Source organism: Notechis scutatus, chromosome 2 (assembly GCF_049901735.1).
Source record: "Notechis scutatus isolate UNSWTSFEM ecotype Mainland chromosome 2, rNotScu1.2, whole genome shotgun sequence".
NCBI classification, from domain to species: domain Eukaryota; kingdom Metazoa; phylum Chordata; class Lepidosauria; order Squamata; family Elapidae; genus Notechis; species Notechis scutatus.
The window spans coordinates 84,547,414-84,568,700 of record NC_142010.1 but is presented as its reverse complement, the minus strand read 5'-3'; the positions used below and the strand labels follow the sequence as shown (position 1 = coordinate 84,568,700).

At 42.8% G+C, this 21,287-nt stretch overlaps 1 protein-coding gene across 1 annotated transcript in view; it reads right to left on the bottom strand.

Moving 5' to 3' along the window:
- The window catches only part of SLC22A4 (solute carrier family 22 member 4), a 66,990-nt gene extending 55,228 nt beyond the window's left edge, over window positions 1-11,762 (bottom strand). The window contains exon 1 of the mRNA XM_026687570.2: window positions 10,154-11,762. Within this exon, the coding sequence (XP_026543355.1) occupies window positions 10,154-10,546 (393 nt within the window). The 5' untranslated portion in view covers window positions 10,547-11,762. The remainder of the gene's footprint in view (window positions 1-10,153) is intronic.
- Window positions 11,763-21,287: the final 9,525 nt, after the last annotated feature.

The following is a 21,287-nucleotide window of genomic DNA, read 5'->3' as shown; positions in this document are numbered from 1 at the left end:
CAATCGGAGACTGTGCACATCCGGCTCCCTGGGTCGGACGTGAGTGTGTGTAAATCCCTGGTGTGTTCGGAAAAGGAGGGATCCCATACCCTCCTCTCCAATCCCTTTTCCCAACTGTCTTGTCTGGTGACCTGGGTGGCTCATGGGTGGGGGAGAAAGTAAGCCCCTGACCCCGCTAGGTGTCATGCTGAAGCATTTCAAGGAAGCGTATGAGTCCCAGGACTATGGCCTTAAGTGGAGCAGGCACAAACTACAGAAGTTTTGTGAGGCAGAATAGCTGACATTTGGGTTTTGGTGGCCCTCCATAGGCACACTGGATGTTCCCATAGCAGTACAGGTACATCGGTTAGTATTTCATCCCACTCTAGGGCACCCAGACCAGGCTCCATATATAGATGTCTGGCTTGACCTGTTGAATCACCCTCCCCCTTGGCTTAAAAAGCTTAAAATGCAACAATGTAAAGTTTTGCTGTCACGAAATGTGTCCCTTACAAGGTTAAAGAAAACTATACAGGTCTTGCCTAGCTGTCCAGAAGAAATACCACAAACAATATGTGCCTCCAGAAGGCCTAGAGAGCACGTCTGAAGGAGAAGAATCATCAGGGGTACCAGGGTTTATGGCCCGACTAGACCGACTGTCCCCCTTTTTGAGAAGCCCCAGGGATCCACCAGATACCCATGATCGATCAGCTCAAGCTGACCGGCCATTTCCGGGAACCTCCACCCCAGCAGAGTCATGGGCAGATTCCCACGCGAGCCCTAAGCATGAGACCGAAACCGTGGCAGCTAGAACTAGGGCAAAGACGGAACAGGCCTCCCTCGTTGCTCCCCTTAGGCGAGTTGACCAGTTGGCAATTAACCCCCAGAACCCCTCTGAGTCTGCCACTCTTTCACTACTCCAACATGTACCCTTCACCACCTCAGACTTACTGAATTGGAAACTACATTATGGTCCATTCAGTGAAAAACCCACGGAAGTAGCTGACTTAGTGAAGACGATAGTAGATGCACACAATCCCAATTGGTTAGACATTCAGCAGCTTATGGGGACCCCGTTTAATCCTGAGGAAAGAGATAAAATCAAAATTGCAGTGATCGAAATACTAAAGCCCGATGTCACAGTATATAGGAATCTAACAGACCTTGTTGAAACTCATTTCCTGTCCAAGGATCCCGAGTGGGATCCTTACAAGGACAAGGAAAAACTACAGAACTACCAGTCATTGGTAGTGCGAGCCATCCGCCTGGCAGGAAAGCCTACAGTCAACATGTCAAAACCCTCCTTAGTATTGCAGGAACCCACTGAAAGCCCAGAAGCGTTTTATACCCATCATGACCTCAGGTTTGACCTGGGCGTTCCTTTTATTACATTTTACCAAATAAGGACAATATTGTATACATCTCTATTAAGGAAATATAAAAAGGAAATAAAAAGTACATTTTGATTACTCAGTTATCTTACGCCATCAGTTATTTTCCATGTCCACCCTTGTTTACAGTAACGTGGTTAATTCAAGTTCCTGAGTTCAGCAATATTGTGGGTTTACACAATGTTATGTTAAGCAAAGCTACGGGAAACTGGGACCTTTGCTAAATATGACTTGTTGACCTGTACTAAATATGAAAAGTGCTTTATATGCTTTTTTCAACTGCTTCATTCCCCCCTTTGAAACTCCACTTTAATCTAGTGATTACTGTGCAGTTTCACACAAAGGGGCAAGTTCTTTGTAAGTATTTACCTGCTCATTTACCCAAAGGGCCATAGCCTTATCAGCAGCCTTTTCCTCCACTAGCAAAGAAAGACTATTTGAGGTTGTTTTGACAAAGATAGGGAGGATACATGGCAGAGTTACACACCCTGCAGCAATCAGACCAACAAGTGCCACAATCGCCTGAAGGCCAGGCAATTTAGGGAACCATGTGCCAAATATTTCACCAAGGTCAAGGCCACTCCATTTCTGAACGGGTACATGAGGAAGATTTTCTATACGTCTGGCGCCTTGCTTAATGATTTCACCCACATCATCAAATTCCAGGCAGCAATTGGTAAGGTTAAACTTGCCACATACTCCTCCTTCAGCCGCCAAGAGGTAGTCTAGGGCTAGACAGTTTTGGTAAATCGCATCCCTAAATTTCTTCTGTTGGGCTGCTAGGGTGCTCAAGGACTGAGCCGTTTCATTGGCTATCAGTTCCACAATGGCTTGAAGTCTGATAATACGATTTAACATATATATTGGGGTGCGATACCCATAACTGCCATCAGCCGCCCACATAGCCGGATTATAGTAATGTATGATCCGTTCGGAGGGGCCACTCGTCGTCACTCCAATCCCCAATCCTGTAATCTGCTTTTAACTTCCTACTGGCCCAGTGCTCAGCTGTAACTACTTGAGGTATCTGAAGTGGCAACATAAAAAAGGCTGGATTGATAATTCCCAAAGTACACGCATCTTTCCATTTTAAAGGCAAAGTGCTATAAGCTATACTTCCACAAATCCAGTGTACACCAGGGGGCGCTTCGGTGATATTCTCCAATGAATAGTTGGACCAGAATTGGTTGGTATTATTGGGCCAATATTCCCAAGATTCGGTGGACGGGTTCCATTCAGGTACCTCCAGACAATCCATTTCCCCTATCGATGGACCCCCTTCCTGTGAATTTGCCAGACACCATTGGGCAACTATGGGATTTTGGAGCTCCCACCTAGATTGGGGCTGATGCTTTGGCATAGCTGTTAAATTATAATTATTAGAGTAGTTCCATTCCTGAGCAGTCCATGGCCACTGATCTCCCACTTTGGTACCACCACATATGTAGCAGCTAGTAACATTGAGAGTGCGTGCTATAGTGGAGGCCAGTTCCAAGAATAGATTACGGGCCTGCTCGGACAGTTGAAATTCAATGTCAAGTTCCTGCCAGAATTCAGAGAAATATCTAGTGTTAGTAGAAGTAGGGTGATACTTGGTCTCCAGGGACAGATGTATTATACCTCCGGGATCAGTGCCTTGCTCCCACAATCTAATTCCCATTGTTGACCCATATCTTGAAATCCATTGTTGGGGGTTAGGTATAGTGATATTGACATTATTACATTGATATGGCATACAATTTTCAGAGGGAGGTATCCTGGTTATCTGAAGATAGGTTCCCTTGCCCTTATTTGGATTATAAGTGGCCCATGCAACACAACTCCAAGTTGGGCAGTACCTTTCAACAGCACTGCTACATTCCCATTTTCCCGTGTTTCCAGGGTATTGGTAGGGGCAAATATAAATATCAGATTGGGAATACGTTCTGTGCCATGATAGGGTGGTCCCACAGGAGGTAGGCCACTGAGCTACCTTGCAGACGTCAATTGTGATTGTACCTGGGCTAGTGGGTGATAATATCTGTGTCTGGAAAATTATGGGGCTCTCTTTGTGACCCCTAGCTTGGGCTATCAACCATGTTTCAGCTGGATTAACCTTGGGATCATAGCACTCTTTCTTTAGGGTACAGACTGAGTACCATACTCCTTTATAGCAACAGGCAGTAGTGTGCCCTTCACACCTGTAATGGGTATGATACACCAAAGTTGTAGTTATGGTCCTTTCTCTGAACACAGTTTTAAGGCATACCGTGCAATTGTTTGGGCATAAGGGATCCTGTTCTATTTTCGTGTTAGAGATCGGAACGTTTGATTGGCCAGACTGTGTTTTGGGGTGGACGTTAGGCAGCATTGTCCTTTGTCCTGTGGAGGGGGTAGGCAGAAACGGCTCTTCCTTATAACATAATACACCCTCCGTCCCATTTCACCTTTTATATGTAGTGAGCCTTCTTCTACCTACACAGCTCAGTGTGGAAGATCCCGTACATGTGCTTTCGCAGTTTTGGCATGTTGGTAAATCAAATTTCTTACATGAGGGTGGCTTTCCAATCCTTGCCCGAAAGGTTCCCGTACTACCCATGCATTGATAGCATAGATCACCTCTGGGTTCCGTGTGCCTTTCCCTGGTTGAGGGGATCAGTTGACGCAACTGGATGATCCTCTATGTAAGAAATTTGATTTACCAACATGCCAAAACCGCGTGCGCTTGAGTGTTTGGTCTGACCTTTTGTCCTCAGCCTTGAGGACATCCTCTGGCTCAGTGGGGGTTCCCGATGTTGAGAACAAGGCAACCACTGGGGCATCCACAGCTGGAACCACAAGAGTGCTGGCCAAGGAAGGACCCATGTTGTAAAACCACTTGTCGTGCAATGACAGCCGAGGCCCTGCCCTATGGGAGGCACACTGTTCCTTAACCAAGTCCAGAAAGAGCAGAGGGGATGGAAGAACCTCTATATGTACCACAGGCTTTGAGAACAGGGAGTCACCGTGGCTACTGGAGGTCATTTGGGGTTCTGGAGCCACTTCCTCCGGAGTTAACTGGGCAATGACAAGGGCCTTATGGAGAAGCGGTTTGAACAAAGAAGACTGAAAAACCGCTGCTGAGGGAGTTTGATCTGATCTAAGCCCCTCTTTGTCAGATAAATTAGGGTCCCTGATCTCCCCTTCCTCTTCCTCAGACATGGAGGAACAACTATGTTCAGAAGGGTTGGTGTAATCTCTGTCCTCATCCTCTCCCCAGTCTGATTGGGCCAATGAGAAACTGAACTGGGGTTGCCTGGGGAACCCTCTCTGAGCCGGGGGGACCTCTTGGGAATAGACCGGAGCCAAAGAGTGACTGCCCCCTAAAGGGCGAAGGAATTGCTGAAAACCCTCAGCTAGGCCCTGTCTGATGGCCACTGAGACCATGTTCCTGATATCATCAGGCCTGCCCCCTGGGATGATCCTATCAACAGGCAGTAGCATCTTACAACCTTCACTGCTGGCTTCCCCACTGACTTTCTAGGGAAGCTGGCAGAAAAGATTGCAAATGGCGATCACATGATTCCAGGGCATTTGGCAGCCAGTGCCAAGTGCAAACAGGTTACCAAGGATCCCAATCATGAATACATGACCGTGGGGATAGTAATGCCATGTTTTGGGTGGCCATCATAATTTTGGACCATTGTTAAATGAACAGCTATAAGTCAAGGACTACCTGCATTCTTGAGTGAAAACTGAGTTTTGGTTGTGTTTGTGGTAAACTAGCCCAATGTACTAAAACTGACCAATGCTGTCTTTATTGTTAGAGGGAGTGTTATAAGAGGACAGGTACACTTAAGGCTGGTAACTAGTTTACCTCTTCTCCATCTTACTGAAAAGCGATTGTTTGAGAATCCTAGAAATAATAGATATGTTTTAGAGTTATTGTTTCCAGTCACCTTTTTTAAAAAAATTGTAAAGCTATAGAACAGTGTGGACATAACCTTGAAGAAGGAATACGAGAGTAATTATGTAAATACCAGCTCAACCCAGAGAAAGAGGGGGTGGTAATAAAGAAACTCAAGGTTACCCTGCCTTGATTATCTTTGATATATCAAGCAGAGAGAAATTCTGATGGGTTTCAAGATTCTATTATAATCTGTTGACCTGATATACCTTGAAAGGTTGACATATATTTAGCTACTAATTTCAATGTAATTCAAAATGCTAATTATCAGCTTTAAAGCTCTATCAGGCATGGAATCAGGTTATCAGATTGGATAGGGTAGGCAAGCTCCAGGTCTCCTCCCTAAAATGTTGCCATCTCATCAGACCTCTGAAGCAGGAATTTTCTGGGACTCCTTTTACTCATGGAATATCTTCCTACGAGCAATCCACCAGCTCTCACTCTTATAGTCCTCCAAAAAGCCATCAAGCCTTGGTTTTTTAACTAGGTGCTCGGGTAGAGTGAGTGTCATTGGTGCTGGTTGCTGGGGCACCACAAGAGGATTACTGAGGTACTAGGCTTTGGTTGTGTTTAACAATGTTATTGTTTTTGAAGTTCAGGGTTTATATTGTTGTTGTGAGACGTCCGGAAGGTGGCAGAAATGCAAATCTTATAAATAAAGCAAAAATAAATTAATTTTTGTGATAGTTGGTTTTCCATTATTATCATCACTATTTGGAATTCCATATAGTGAAATTACAGTTGGGATCTCTAATGTCAGGAGAAATTGTACCTGCAGCTTCTCCTCTGACTATATGGATAGTTGTGGGCTAGAAATCTATATGCTTTTATTTGTATTTGTATCTTTATGTTCAAAGTTACTGAAATACTTACAGTCATAATCCAAATTAGGTCAGAATAAATAAAAAATAGACTCCTTGATTCCTTGTGACATGCACACAGTATATAAGAGATTAACTTGCTTTGGAAGTCTTCAGATAGCGAATGACAACTTAGAAAATAAGCCAGATCCAACGTTACTTTTGGTGTAGAGGTGGATTTAAAAAGTCTCTTAAGTTTATCAATTAAGCCCATAAATTTTAACATTAAAACACCAGAATAGAAGTTACTGAATCATCAACGGTTGCATTTATTAGATCAGGGATCCCCACCTTTTACCTCGCCGCCCGGTTCCCCCGGCGTCACCCGGCGCCCGCCCATAAACGCTTGTTACAAAAGCCCAAACTCGGTGAGCCCCAGAATGGCTTTACCCGAAAGCTCTCGGTGGCGCCCCCCCCCCCCCATTTTTATCAAACCAGCCCCCCCCCCAAGGCGCCGCCCACCAGCGGCCGGAGGCTTGTTCAGCCCGGCCCGGTCGCGACCGCGTTGGGACCTTAGATGATACCTACTTCATTCTGATCAAACACTTGACAAACAGCACATATTTTGACTTTAACCAAGTGCCTTTTTCCTACACAGAACAAGATAACATCAATGCTTCTGATATCTTTGCCAATCTGTACACCTGTGAAGATATATCTACTGCAGATCTGTACCCATCATTGTTTCCCCTTGTATAGGAATAAGACCCTGAAGAAACTTAGCAGCATCTCCATTGATCCAATCCGGAATCTTTAAAGTCCCATTATATTCTCTCTAGAAATGTCTACTGTGCAAAAGCTTTAAAAACATAATTATGAAGATGGAAGTGTTGTGGTTGTACCATGCCACCTCTTATTAACTTACCCAGATATAGTGCTCTGCAGGATGACAATTTATATATTCATCAGTGTATGATCTAAGAGCTGGGGAACAGAACTACCTACCGTACAAAACCCGAATTCTCAAACTAGGACTACCTGGCTTACTGTAATAGTAAGAGGAACATGTGGGCCCGCATACAGATATAATCAGATTCCATTTATGACCCTAGACACCTTGAAATCACACCAATGAATTTCAGCCCATTTTAGGTAGATTTAGCAAGAACACTGTAAACAGGTATGACTACTGTAAACAGGTATGCAAGATGTCATGATACAAGGGCCAAATGTTGGGAACAGTACTGTTGCAGAGAAACCCATCCAGTTACAACTTCACATGTCTGCACATGCGCTATAGAAGAAAATGTAGAAAGAAGTGCTGCGAAGACAAAGCTGCCTTATGATATGATTTGATGCTCTAGTGGCAAAAAAAAAAAGTTTGCACAAAGGTGCCTTGGAGGTGAGTGAGAATAAGGATGATAATAGGAATGGTTTACCTCCTAGAGACATTTCTGTTCTTATTGCCCCATCTTTTTTTTAAAAAAAAGTTTTAGATCACTTTTCTGGTTTTTAGGGAAGTAATCAGAGTGAGTTTCTCTCCCAGAAATCTGCCATGTACAACAAATCCAACAAAATAGCAATGGGCAGATAAGTAAATAGTATGGATATATTTCAAACTAATAATTTATTTTATATGATGATGAAGAAACAACAGGTTGTTAAAACATTTAGAGTTGGCTGTGTCCATCGGAACAAAACTCTGTACTGTTTTATTGTTCCAGACAGCCATGGGAGACAATGGCAACTCAAGACCATGTACAACACCTCAAGAGCAGCTGAAGGTGGTAGTAATGCTGAATACTGCCTGCCAAGCAAAATTCCATAAGATCTGACCAAGGTATGATATTCAATCATTTCCCCCCAGAACAGTATATTCCAATTAATACATCTCCTTTAAAAGCTATCTTAGCATTTTGATTTCTGAAAATCCATTTTGTGTGTGTGAAATTTAAATGATAATCCTTCCCCCTTATCAGCCTGTATGTGCTAAGAAACACACAAAAGGAATAAACAATCATTTGAATTTTTCCTCCCCTGCACTTTTCAACACATCCTACAAAGCTCTCAAGTTGAGCTCAACTCTTGGCAACTATACCTATCTTGGCAGAATGACAGAAAAGATTAGTCACTGCCCCTTTCGAGCATGTATTTTGATTTTTCAGACCTAGAATTCCCAGATTATCTCCCATGCAAGTAATAACTAAACCATTTAACTTCTAACGTCTATTTAACTATTTAACTTCCGTAAACAGCCAAAGTTCCCACTCTGTTGCTACCTGTTACTACATGTTACATCAGTGTAACTTCTTTTCTCTATTTAAGTCATGGTCCGATAAATAAGAAGAATATAAAGAAACTCAAAATACTGAAATGCATTTGGTTAGCATAAGGATAATTGCTGTCAACCTTTTCATGTCAAATACTATGCTCTACTTCAGGGGTGTCAAACTGAAGGCCCAGGGGCCGGAGCTGGCCTGTGGGGTGCTTAGATCTGGCCTGCAGGGCCGCCCTGGAAATAGCAAAGACCAGCCTGCAGTGCATCTGCCAGTGAAAACGGATCTCACAAAGGCCGCATGGAGCCCTCCCAAGCTCCATTTTTGCTGGCAGAGAGTTGCAGGAGGCCGTCGCAGCCAAAAATGGAGCTGTCAGAGTGCTCTGGCCACCACAAGTACCCCCAACATGAGTGAGTCAAGCCTGCCATGCCCCCTGGCCATGCCCCCACAACCCTACTCTACTTTAAATGGGACATAGAACAATGTTGTGTCCATTTAACGGCCCTAACCAAGAATGTTCCTGGGGTATGTAAGTGCCAACCACTTTGAAATGGCAAGCACAACAGATTGATGAATGTTAAAAAGAGGTGAAGTGCAAGTATCCAGTCATACTGCTATTTTGACACTGGTGATTCTCCCTGCAGACCAAGCTATTCACACCATTAGAAATAACAGCGGTCAATTGTGAAAAGGCCCTTCGACGATTGGCATATCTTTATTAAGGTTAAGACTTCTCCGTTCATCTGGAAATTTATGAAGTTGATGGTCTCTGGATCTATGGTTGATTATTTTTCTGTTTGTGCGTGTGAATAAGTAGCATCTGTTCGTAAATGTATACTATATACAAAAGCATCATGTAGCCCTGCTGAATATGTACGACTGAATTGGAAAATGCTAGTTGCAATAAGGTTAAGATTTTCAATGCCCAAGTAAATAGAAATGCGGGTATTATTGTATAACGTCAATCTGCCAACATTATGACGGATAATATCCTATACCTTTATTCAGACAGGCTTTATCATGCAAACACAGAATAATATCACAAATCGCTAATGTCCAGTTACTTCACAGGCATTACAAAGCATCGCTATTTCCAAATCCACTATTCCTGAAAGAGGAGCGACAGAGGGGGAAAAAACCCGTAAGTGACAAAATTTTAAAAAACGCCGAGCGATGCCAGAACAAAAACGCCTCTTAACGAAGAGGACTTTTCCAAATCGCCAGAAGGACGTTCTGTTAAGGAAGGATCTCGCAAAGGCTCAGCTCCGAAACCCTTCCCTTTTCCAGAGAAATTGGCAATAATTAATCGGGGCCGCCAAAGTGAAAACCACCATCACTGTAGCTACGCGATCGCAGGCGGGCCACGTGTTCTCACACACACTCCGGGCAACAAACCATGCGTTCTCTGTCTATGTCTCTCTGTGTGTGTCTGTGTGTCTGTCTGTCTGTCAAAAAAAAAAAAAAGAAGTCCAAGTGGTCCTTTTTGGACACAGAGACATACATCTTCTTGCTGGGAAAGCCTCGCAACAACATGGTCCCAGTAAAGCCTCCTTCACCTTTGCTCCCCGACCCTTACCTACTCCATTTTCTGCCTCGGCGGTTTCCTATTTTCACATGGCCCTATCTGCATCTCTCTCGCCGCTTTTTCCGGTCCACGCTCGCCAGCCTGCTGCCCACCTCTCCGACGCCTTGCAGCCCAACCCCGGAACAACACAGGCGGGCCGCGACCTCCGGTTCCTCTCCCCGCCATCCCTGCCCCGAAGCATCGGGCGACTCGCTTACCTCCGTGACGATGGTGGAAAGATAAACCTCCTGGCTATACTCCCAGCCATCCAGGCATTTCTCCCGCTCCACCTGGCTGAGGTTGACATCGCGCCCGGGCACCAGGTTCCAGGCAGAGAAATTGATGAGAGCGTCGAGGCTGTAGCGGCTGCACTGGCTCCGCACCTGCCGCCCGTCGCGCTCCTCCAGCGGGATGCTGGCGTTCAACCATTCCGCGCTCAGGTTGGCGCTGGCGGGCACCCGGCACCGGTGCTCGGGGGTGCCGGCCAGGAAAACGGCGGACATGCCGTTGAAGCCATTGGGGATGATGCTGGCGCTGAGCAAGAAGAAGATGAGCCGCTGGTAGGGGCCCCACTCGCCCAGGAAGGCGATGATGTCGTCGTAATCCCGCATAGCGGCTACGGGCACAAAGAACGGCCGGCGGAGAAAGAGCTACACCCCCCACACCGGGCGCTAAACAGCGGAGCCCGGCCTGCGCCCTTCTGACTGGTTCTGGCATCCCTCCGGAGATGAGGTCTCTCCCGGTCAGACTCCGCCTTTTTCGCTTCGCCACCCACCCCGAGCTGGTTTCTCATCGGCCCCGCCTGGGACAACCTTCAGCCGATCGGAGAAGGTTCATCCTGCCGGAAGGCCAGTCACTTGTGAGCCCGCCCGGTGGCGTCCTTATGGCGACGCCTAGGCTTTAGGCGGGGAAAAGCATCGAAACGTTTGTAAATAAGGCGACTGTGTGCGGCGGTGGGCCCTGAGAAAGAGAGGTTACCCGCCCCTCTTGCTATTTCTTTAGCTAAAAGGTCTCGCGTGTGCCCGCGTAGGTTGTGCGGGAGAGAAATGGACAGAAGCTGAAGTTGCTGGTCGGCTTGGCCTGGTGGTCTAGGCGGACTTACATCACAATTGAGCTAGTAGTTAACCTTTGGTCTGGGTTCACCGTTCACCCAATACCTGAGGTTAAAATTGTGGCTGGCTGGTTTGCTGGAAATCAGCAGTACAGTAGTAGCCAGTAATGACAAAGGTCACTGAATTGCCAAGGTGCTTTTTTCAAGAGGCAACTGGACTTCCTTGTTTTTCTTTGAAGATGTTTGCTTCTCATCCAAGAAGCTTCTTCAGCTCTGATTGTAAAAAGCACCTTTGGGGCAACCATGACCTGGATGATTGAGAATCTTCATAGACATCATTGAATCTCATTTTGTCTTGTGTATTGTGTAATGGCTCCCAGCCCCGGTGCTTAGTTGATGATTCAATCTCTCACGCAAACCCCAAAATAGTTAATTGCACACACCCTGGTTTAAATTAAACAGTGGTAAGTGTGCCATGTAAAAATGCTCTGTTCATCTCTCATTTTGGAGAAATGACTTTAGAATTGCTTTGTAAAGGGTGTGCCTTAGGTATTATGTTCTAAACTGCCCATAATTGTTTCCACTTAATATTTGCAAATATTAACTTAAGTATTATCCATGTAATACAGAAAATGGTTCTCACATAATTCGCTAGCTTTTGTTTAACCTCAATAGCAGTACGCCATGTTTTTCAATGCAGTGCTTTACAAATGAAGAGCCAGCATCAAGCCATGCTGCTTCCTGTATCAACTTCTTATATAAAACATTACTTTTTCGTTGCCAATTATTTCAGCCTGTTGATGTTCTTGATGACAACTCTGAGTTTTTTTCTATAGTTAGTGTTTATAAACAATGAAAAATTTAAGTCTTTCAGCTTCCAATTACATGATTTGAATTATAATTAGAACAACCTAGTTAGTTGAAAGGTGATTTAGGTGAGACATCTAGGTTGATAATACTGGGTGATTTCTATTTATTCTGCCTGGGCTACTTAGGCTATTCAGGATTTCATAACAAGCATGGTTTTCCCCAAATCATCATACACCTAATACACAAAAGAGGCTACACATTAAACTTATTTTATACCACAGAATGGTTGAAATATGGTCTGGTAGTAGGAGATATAAGAATTTCACCTTTTCCATGGACAAATCTCTTTCTAGTGATTACAGATTGACTGGTACTACAAATCTCCATAGGGTGATGGGACCAGTTAGATTTATCTCATTATGAGAGGGACAGGTAGTGATGCAATTGAAGAAATTAGTGTGACTTTTCCTTAATAGATCCTAAATCTAGTCATTGGACAACTTGCCAGGCCTCTAATCTGCTCCTTTAGGGAAATACTATGAGGAAATGATGTCAATCCATACCATACAAGGCATACACCAAAAGAGAAGGTCAAAGAACATTTGACAAGGCAGACCGAAAAGAAGATGGAGAGACAAAATCAAAGGCACAATACAACATGAATTAACAATGATTGGGGCTGCCAGAAGAGCAAGAACCAGAACTTGGTATCTCCATCGCCACCCGAAGCGGTAAAAGAGGAAGTAAAGACGAAGAAGACGAGCTGACTGATGCAAAAAGATACAGAAGAAGTAGAGTATCTTCATCTTTTTCAGTCAGGGTTCAGGCACAGACATAAAACTGCATTGGTTACTGTCATTGATGATATATGGTGAGGCTTCTTTGTGAGAAACAAAATCCTCACCCAGCAGTTTAGGTACCAGTATCATCAGTAATACCCATTGATACATTTTTACCCTAGGGTGCCCAGGAGATTAATGGAAATCTCAAAGTCTGAAAGCTATAAAGATCTAGATGGGAAGAAAGAGGTAGATTCTAGGAAGATGGAGATGCAGTAATCAATTGACTTGGGGACAATATTAACTCTGGATGGAGTTGTGCTCCTCTAGAAAGACCTAGTACCCAAGCAACATTCTTGGACTATATCTCCTGCTAGAAATGGGAAGTGGCAGCTTTGGCCAGGAGGGTTGGTATGCCAGTGGTTTGACCATTCCTAGAGCAGAGAAGCCACTTTTATTATACGGGTGCACTACTGTCCTGTACCTGGGACTGGCCTTAAAGGCCAAGTAGGACCTTGTAAGAGTTGTAACTAGTGTTAGAGGCTTGCATTTGTCTGGGGCAAACCTAAAAGGAGAAGTTTAGTTATGGTTTGTTTCTGTTTACAGTTCAAAGCCCTGGTGACCATTGTTGCTTGGAGCTAGGTCATCTTTGAGACTATGTAATCCAAATAGAATCTGCTTTCCCAAGATGGCCCTGTGGAGAGTGTCAGCTGAGAGTCCTTGTCCATATGAGATGTTCAATGAGAGAACACTTGAAGAGGAGCATTCTCTTTAGGAGCTCCCCATCTGTAGAAGGCCCTCCCATGAGATACAAGGATCATATCTTTACTTCAGGAAGCTTTAAAAAACATGGCTCTTTGAACATGGATTTGAGGATCAAAACCCGAATCCCCAATAGCTATTCTTGATAAAGAAGGCCTTCAAACACCCATGGGCATTCTAAATTGCATGACACCATTAGCTTCCTTTGAGAGTTTAGTCTTTGGTTTTTGCTATCTTAGCCAAGGTCTTCCCAAAGAAATTTTAACAAATGCTGTCAGTCCCAGCTCTGCAGCAGTGTCTAGACCAGGCATGTTTACTTGGTTTCCAAAAAACAAATACCCAAAGAATGAGACATCTCTTTTTGTCAAGCATAGGAGCCAAATATGAACCAAGTTTGTCTCCCTCAAGCAATGAATTTTTGGGACATTTCTACGCCTAATTTATGGTTTTCCTAACACAGATCCAAAGAGCAGCACTCTCATATTGTCCCATTATTTTAATAAATATGTGGTGGAATTGTGGCCGTTTGTTCACGCAACACAAGTTCATCTCACAAAGAAAACTTACAAATCTTCCATATGTATCAGGGTTTCAGGCAAGCAGCAGAACGTTTCTCACAAAAGCAGATAATAATGCAGCCAGAAAACAAAACAAAATAATCATAAATGTCTTTTGCTTATTTAGTAGAGTAGAGTAGAATAAAGTAGAGTAGGATAGGATAGGATAGGATAGGATAGGATAGGATAGAACAGAACAGAACAGAACAGAATTCTTTATTGGCCAAGTGTGATTGGACATACAAGGAATTTTTCTCTTGTGCATATGTTCTCAGTGTACATAAAGGCAAGTGTGTGTGTGTGTGTGTGTGTGTGTGTGTGATATAGGATTACATTTGGCTCTAAGTCAGACTAAACTGTATCATTAGAATAGGATAATGGGTGATTTTGGGCTGATGTTTAGCCTATAAAATCCTGCTGAAACACAGAAGATATTAAGCCTCATCCCTGGGCTTCAGAAAGAAAGGGGCATTCCTGAACAGCACCCTGGCAAGTAAATGAGTTTGTCTTGCCACATGTGGAAAGCAATGTGGATTTTATGAATAATAAAATCTTTTCTTTTAATAATAAAATTCTTTTCTTTTTATTCAGATCTGTCCATGGTCTTAGAATGTACAAATTGGATGGAAAGATTCCCTTGGCTTACTACACTTGTCTAGCCTAGACCATTTTAATTTAAATGCAGTCTTGTTGGAAAGATGGGGGGGAACAAACCTTCAACATTACTTTCTGATTGGTTGAATGACATAAAAATGGGGATTTTCGTCCCATTGAAAGAATAGTTCTATAATAAGAAGTCAGTTTTCACAGGAATCTGATAAAAATGTGAGACTTCATCCTCATTCCGCAACTTGGAATGACATAATTAAACATCTGGAGGGGCGGCCAAGGGGTTCAGCCCCCCCAAGGAGAGCAAAGCCTCCTTTCTGCCTCTGCTTCTCCCAGCGGCAGTTGCCACGAGGCCCCTCAGCTCAGACACACACATACACACACACACACACACACACACCGCCCGCCCGCTCTTCTGTCTCTTTGGAAAGTGCAGGTGGGGGGAGGCTTCCAGCCCGGCCCTCCTTCTCTCCCCCAACTCTAGGCAGCCACACCTGGCAAAGGAGAGAGAGGTTTCCTCTGACTTGGGAGATATATGAAATGACAGGAGACCAGATGGGGGGGGGGGCTCTACTTTTTTTCTATTTCGGGGGGTCGGTTCCTCCCCATCCAGCTTGAAGATGGTGAGTGGGACCTCGTCGAAACATTGCCAAGATACTCTCAATCTTACACGGGAAAAGACCCGAACACGCCAAGACCTGCATACCTGTACCCATGAAAATCTATGAAAATCTATGAAAATCTATATCTATATCTATATCTATATCTATATCTATATCTATATCTATATATATCGATATCGATATCGATATAGATATAGATATAGATATATAGATATGGTATTCAGCTTTGTTCGGGTATTTTCCCACGTCATTATAGTTGTGCTTTTAAAGTTGTAGCAACGTTTTGGCAGAATCTCATCTGCCATCATCAGGCTTCTGTATTGTGTTCGTCTGTGAGTCAGACTTTTACAGTTGTTTCAGTTTTAAATTTGGGGCTATCCTACTGCTGTGCCAGAATGTTTTTTTCTTCATCCTGATTGGTTGGGAGTCTTGGTCTGTGTTTATTGGTCTTGGAGTTTGTTGTGTTCTGCTTGATTGGTGTTTCTAATATCTTCTGTCTGTTTTGTGGCTTTTTTTGTCTTGATTGGCTGGCCACATTGTGTTCCTGTATTGGAGGCTTTTAGTGCAGCTTGGCTCCAAGTAAATGGACGGCTATCATTTGTTGGGTAGCTAGGTTTCATCTGGGTGCCTGGTTGGAGTGTGTTTGAGCTGGAGGTATCGGGGGATCTGTTTGTGCCCAGGTGTTTGCCTGGCTTGTGGTGTGGAGATTTTTTTGTTTGTGAGTGCAGGCTTCCAAATAATTGACAGTCTGGTAGAATCATCTCTTTTATTCATGCTTTCAGGTCTTTTTTCAATCTCTATGGCTTTTCTGATAATTCTGTGGCTGGGGTTTAAAGTTGTAGCAACAAACACAATACAGAAGCCTGATGATGGCAGATGAGATTCTGCCGAAATGTTGCTACAACTTTAAAAGCACAACTATAATGACGTGGGAAAATACCCGAACAAAGCTGAATACCATACATGTAAGTACCCGCAAAAACTTAAGAAATATATATATGTATATGTATATGTATATGTATATATAAATTTTAATATTAAATTTATATTTAATATAAAAAAATTATATTAAATATATTATCTTTTTTAAAAAATTCATATTAGCGGTCCTCGGGATTTAAATGTATGGTGGTCCCTGAAGTCCAAAAGGTTGGCAACCCCTGCTCCAGGACATCTAGTTTCTAGCCACACAATCTTTATTGTTTGATTGTTTTCTTCTTGTGTCTTTTGCTCCATTAGAAAACAACAAGCTACTCTTTAAGAAAAACTTCCACAAAGTATCATACTGTGCATAAAATTCAAAACAACAAAATATCATGCAGAAATGTTAAGTATTTTTAAGCAGCCGGTAGAATTTATATATCAATCCCAGGGGTGTTTTAACTCCGTTACAGGCCAACTGAATAGGTTGCTCAAAGATCTGTAATGTTAACATCAAAGGGATTAAACTGAACACAATCCTCTAAATGAACTCAGTGCTGAGAAATTACTCTTGCCAAGCAGCATAGTTAGGCTTAGAATGGATTTAGGCCTAATACGTATATCTTTTTTATATTGGTATACTTCATAAAATAACAAGATACCCTGCTGATTACCAGCTGAAATTTCAAAATCAACAGCCTCTTATTTAACCAAAAAGGCCGGAATTTAAAGTGAATGATTTGAATCTGTATGACTCATCTTTTTTTCAAGAAAATTATTATTATGCATCCTGTGGGACTTTTCACAATAGCTGGAACTGGCTGTTGGCCTTAGAAAACCATCTAAATTAGTTACAGATAAGATAAATCCTGCAGTGAGAACTATCAACCAATGGAACAGCTTGCCTTCAGAAGTTGTGGGAGCTTCCTCACTGGAAGCTTTCAAGAAGAGACTGGACTGCCATTTGTCAGAAATTGTATAAGGTCTCCTGCTTGGGCGGATGTATGTGTAGACTAGATGACCTACAAGGTCCCTTCCAACTCTGTTAATCTGTAAGACCAGATCAATTGTTTGTGCTTTCATGGATAGCAAACATCTCCAGCTAAAATAGCTTGTATGATTATCTACATCAATTCACATATGCCATACATGCTCAAATTAATCAGAGTATATTTTCTAAGAATCCTTGGTAGGCTAATTACATACTATCCACCCTGCTGGGGAAACAAATTATGGGATACATAGAGCTCCCAAATCTTTTTGTTTTGCTGCCAAATGATCCTGAAATGATAGTGCTAGAATCTAGCAGCTGTCTGCCAATAAATGAAGGTGTGGTTTTTGCCTCAGTTTTATGTTTTAAAACAAAACAGGCAGGTGATTCATTGGAAAAACTTGACACACACACCTTAAAAAAGAAAACAGAACATCTCTGAAAACTGTTCCAAAAATCATTTGTTTCATGTGATCATGTAATTGCCTGCCTATTGCGGCCTTCAACCAAATCAAAAAATAACTTAAGAAAAAGTAAATTGCATTCAATAATGGTTTTTTTTTTTTTTTTACATTATAGCATTCCAAAAGCTAGTGGCAGCAATCTCATCCATATCCAGTAGTCTTAGACTTACAACCACAATTGAAGCCAACATTTCTGTTGCTATGTAAGATAGTTGTTAATTGAGTTTTGCTCCATTTTACGATTTTTCTTGCCACAGTTGTCACTGCAGCTGTTAAGGTAGTAACACGCTTGCTAAGTGAGCTGGTTTTCCATTTGACTTTGCTTATCAGTAGGTTGCAAAAGGGTGACTCAGAGACACTGAACCACATGACTCAGAGACACTGAAACCACCATAAATACATGCCAGTTGCCAAGTACTTGAATTTTGATCATATGACAAATGTGGGATGCTGCAACGGTCGTAAGTGGGAAATAATTACACGTCACTTTTTTCCGTGCTGTTGTAACTTGGAACAGCCAGTCACTAAATGAATGGTTGTAAGTCTAACTGTCTATAGGTATATGCATTTTTGTTGTCTTTACATCAGATTAGATCAGGGTTCCCCAACCTGTGGGCTGTGAGGGGTTTCCAACCGGGCCACGGAACCGGCCAGCGAGTGTGCATGCGCATCACTTGCATGAACAGCAGGCGAATACACACGTGCACTCTGCTTAAGTGAGTGGCATGTGCATGTTGCTTGTGCAAATCTCCTCTTCTCCTCCCCCCGCCGGTCCACAAAGCCAAATATGTTGGGGAACTCCTGATTAGATCATCGTTCAGTGCTCCAGAAGGCTAAAAGACCTTTCTCGGGCAGAGTGCAGAGGCTTTAAGAATCCATTCATACTTGCATATTCAGGCATAGCTCTAGTAATATGTGAAATGAGAATGCTTCTCAGAAAAAGAAAAACAAACCCGCCTATCTATTCTAGACTCAGGTCTAGGAGCCTTGTCCCTCTCAGATAGCAGCTGCCTGCTGACTGTGGTTAAGCAGTAGTCCTAGAAAATGCTGTATGTAGACATTCTCAAGGATATTGCTGCTGGAAGGGGAGGGTGACAATTTATGCCCAAAGGAAAAAACTGCAACACCATTTCTGTGGCGTCTCAGTCTCATTATGTACATTGCTACCGAATACAGTTGGTTTCTTGCATGGACCTCAAGCCCAAACTGGGTATGTATGTATTATGTATGTATGTGTGTGTGTGTGTGTGTGTGTCTATCTATCTATCTATCTATCTATCTATCTATCTATCTATCTATCTATCTATCTATCTATCTATCTATGTGTGTGTGTGTGTGTGTGTGTGTGTGTGTGTAGAAAGTTAGCACTCACCCCTCTTCTAGAAGAATGAAATATTCTAACAAATATTACAAAGGCAGAATATTATATTTCCCTGGATGAGAAAAGGAGAAACATGTTTTTGAAGACAAAGAGCAGCTCCCTGCTCCCAACAGATATTTTGGTGCACATTAAGACTGGGCCAGCCTATCTGCAAGACAATTAGACCTTCAGCTCCAGGGTGATAAGATTAAGACATGACCCTCCAGGACATCATAGGATTATCTATCAGCAGAGTTCACCACATGGTACAACCAAGCCCTTTCATTATAACATCACCCTCTAAGTTTCAACCAAACTTGACTTCAAGACAAACATGACCCCTGCATAGCCCCATGGGAGTCTGACAGCAACCAATAGAATACATGCCCTTACTAGAGGAACAGGGGGCTTAAAGTTCAAAGCCCAGAGAGGGCATAAACACCTCTCACTCTCCACTCCATGTGTTCAGCTGCACCAGGGCTACAAACCCATGTGGTCCTGTCCATCAATAAACCATCTTTCCAATCAGCCTCCGTGTTTCCAGTGTCTTTCTCCCCACTTGGAACTGAACCCAGATGGATATTTCTTCCAACAATTGTATGTATGTGTATATATTATATATAAAATATTTGTTTTCTTAAGTTTTCGCGGGTACTTACATGTATGGTATTCAGCTTTGTTCGGGTATTTTCCCACGTCATTATAGTTGTGCTTTTAAAGTTGTAGCAACGTTTCGGCAGAATCTCATCTGCCATCATCAGGCTTCTGTATATATGAAATAATATATACTATAAAGATATAGTATATCTATCTTATACTAGCCCTGAGCCAACGCATGATATAGCTAGGTTCTGTACAACTGTATGTGCACATATTAATTAAAAGCAGCTGATTCTCCTTAGTCATAGTCTGCTGGGTGTGGCTGAGTCTTAATCCAATTTTAGGCCTGGCTTGTTCATTAACAAAAAAAATATTGCATTCTAAGTGAAGCTTTTTGCCTTTAAATTTTCTTTTCGTCGAACATATTATCTTATACCACCTATCAGAGTAGAGTAGGATGGAAAGAATGAAAGGTTTACTTTAAAGCAGTCTGGAAGGACCTGATATGAGGGAGAAAGGCCTGCAGGGATCCCCTGGGGATGGGGAGAATGGAGGGGAGGTGGCTGCAGGGTCCCTGCAGTCGATCATAAGGGGGAACAGCTGCAGGGGCAGCAGCATCTGCAACTTCAGGACCAGATTGTAAGTAGCTTTTGGGAGCTCGACTGTGGCTTCAAGTGGCCATTAAGCAACCAGTGGTAAGTCAAGGAGTAGCTGTTCAGGCAGACAAGTATATATATGCAGGGATTGCTTCCCAAAGGGAGAAAAGCGATTGGCCATTGTTTTCCTGGAACAGAAAGGTGACAGAGCAGTTGACAGATGAAATTGCCTGCAATCTGGATTGAATAACATTGAAAGTTTCCAAAATTATGTCTGGACAGGATTTTCTTAAACCAGTGTAGATTTTCTTAAGCCAGTATAGAGTCAAGCCAGCATTAGCATAGGACAAGAGCAGTTTGAATAGTAAGTACAGATATGCCCTAAGAAATATTATCTGTCTTAAAATGGTGGTGGGAAATAAGTACACCCAGTTGCAGGAGTTATCCCTGATCGAATATGTAACATTTTCATGGGATATTCACTAAGTAGTATTTGAATCTTTAAGCTTTAAAACTGGCTTTCATAGAAAACATGAAGCAAACATCTTGCTATATCTAATTAAATTTCCCCAGTATCTGATGATCAGTTTCACAAGAGCCAGAGCAATGCAAATGCAAGTGTAATTTTTGAATTTTATAACAGTAGTTCTCTGTTTAGTCACAATGTTATATACTGATTAGGAAAATATTTCGATTTTGCAATACCTCTTGGGCAAGCTAGAATGTGGCTACATAAAACAGAAAGATGTGTTTGCAATATACATTCACTTTTCAAGTATTTATGCTGCTTTGAGGCATAGCATGAAGTAACATTTGCCTTTAATATGCACACAAGGTCTATCAATCTTCAGCAGAGCGGTTCATTCCCAAGGCGCCTATTAGTGGCACAGGTATACTTGCACAATGTGGCCAAGTGAAAGAAAGATTTCTCCATCTCAGAAACCCCGTTTGCCCTCTAACCGTATTAGGGAAGTGTGGCTAGAAACTAGATGTCCTGGAGGAAGAGGAAGGAGGATTCTTCCTCATTCCACTAAGTCAAAATAATGTGTGTATGTGTGTGTGCAGACAGACAGGAGGCTGGGTAAATGTATTGTTGGAAGAAATATCTTTCTGGGTTCAGTTTCAAGTGGGGAAAAAGACACTGGATTCATGGAAGTTGCTTGGAAAAGTTTACTGATGAACAGGATCACATGGCTTGGAGATCCTGGGCGGAAAAAAAAAGGGAAGCG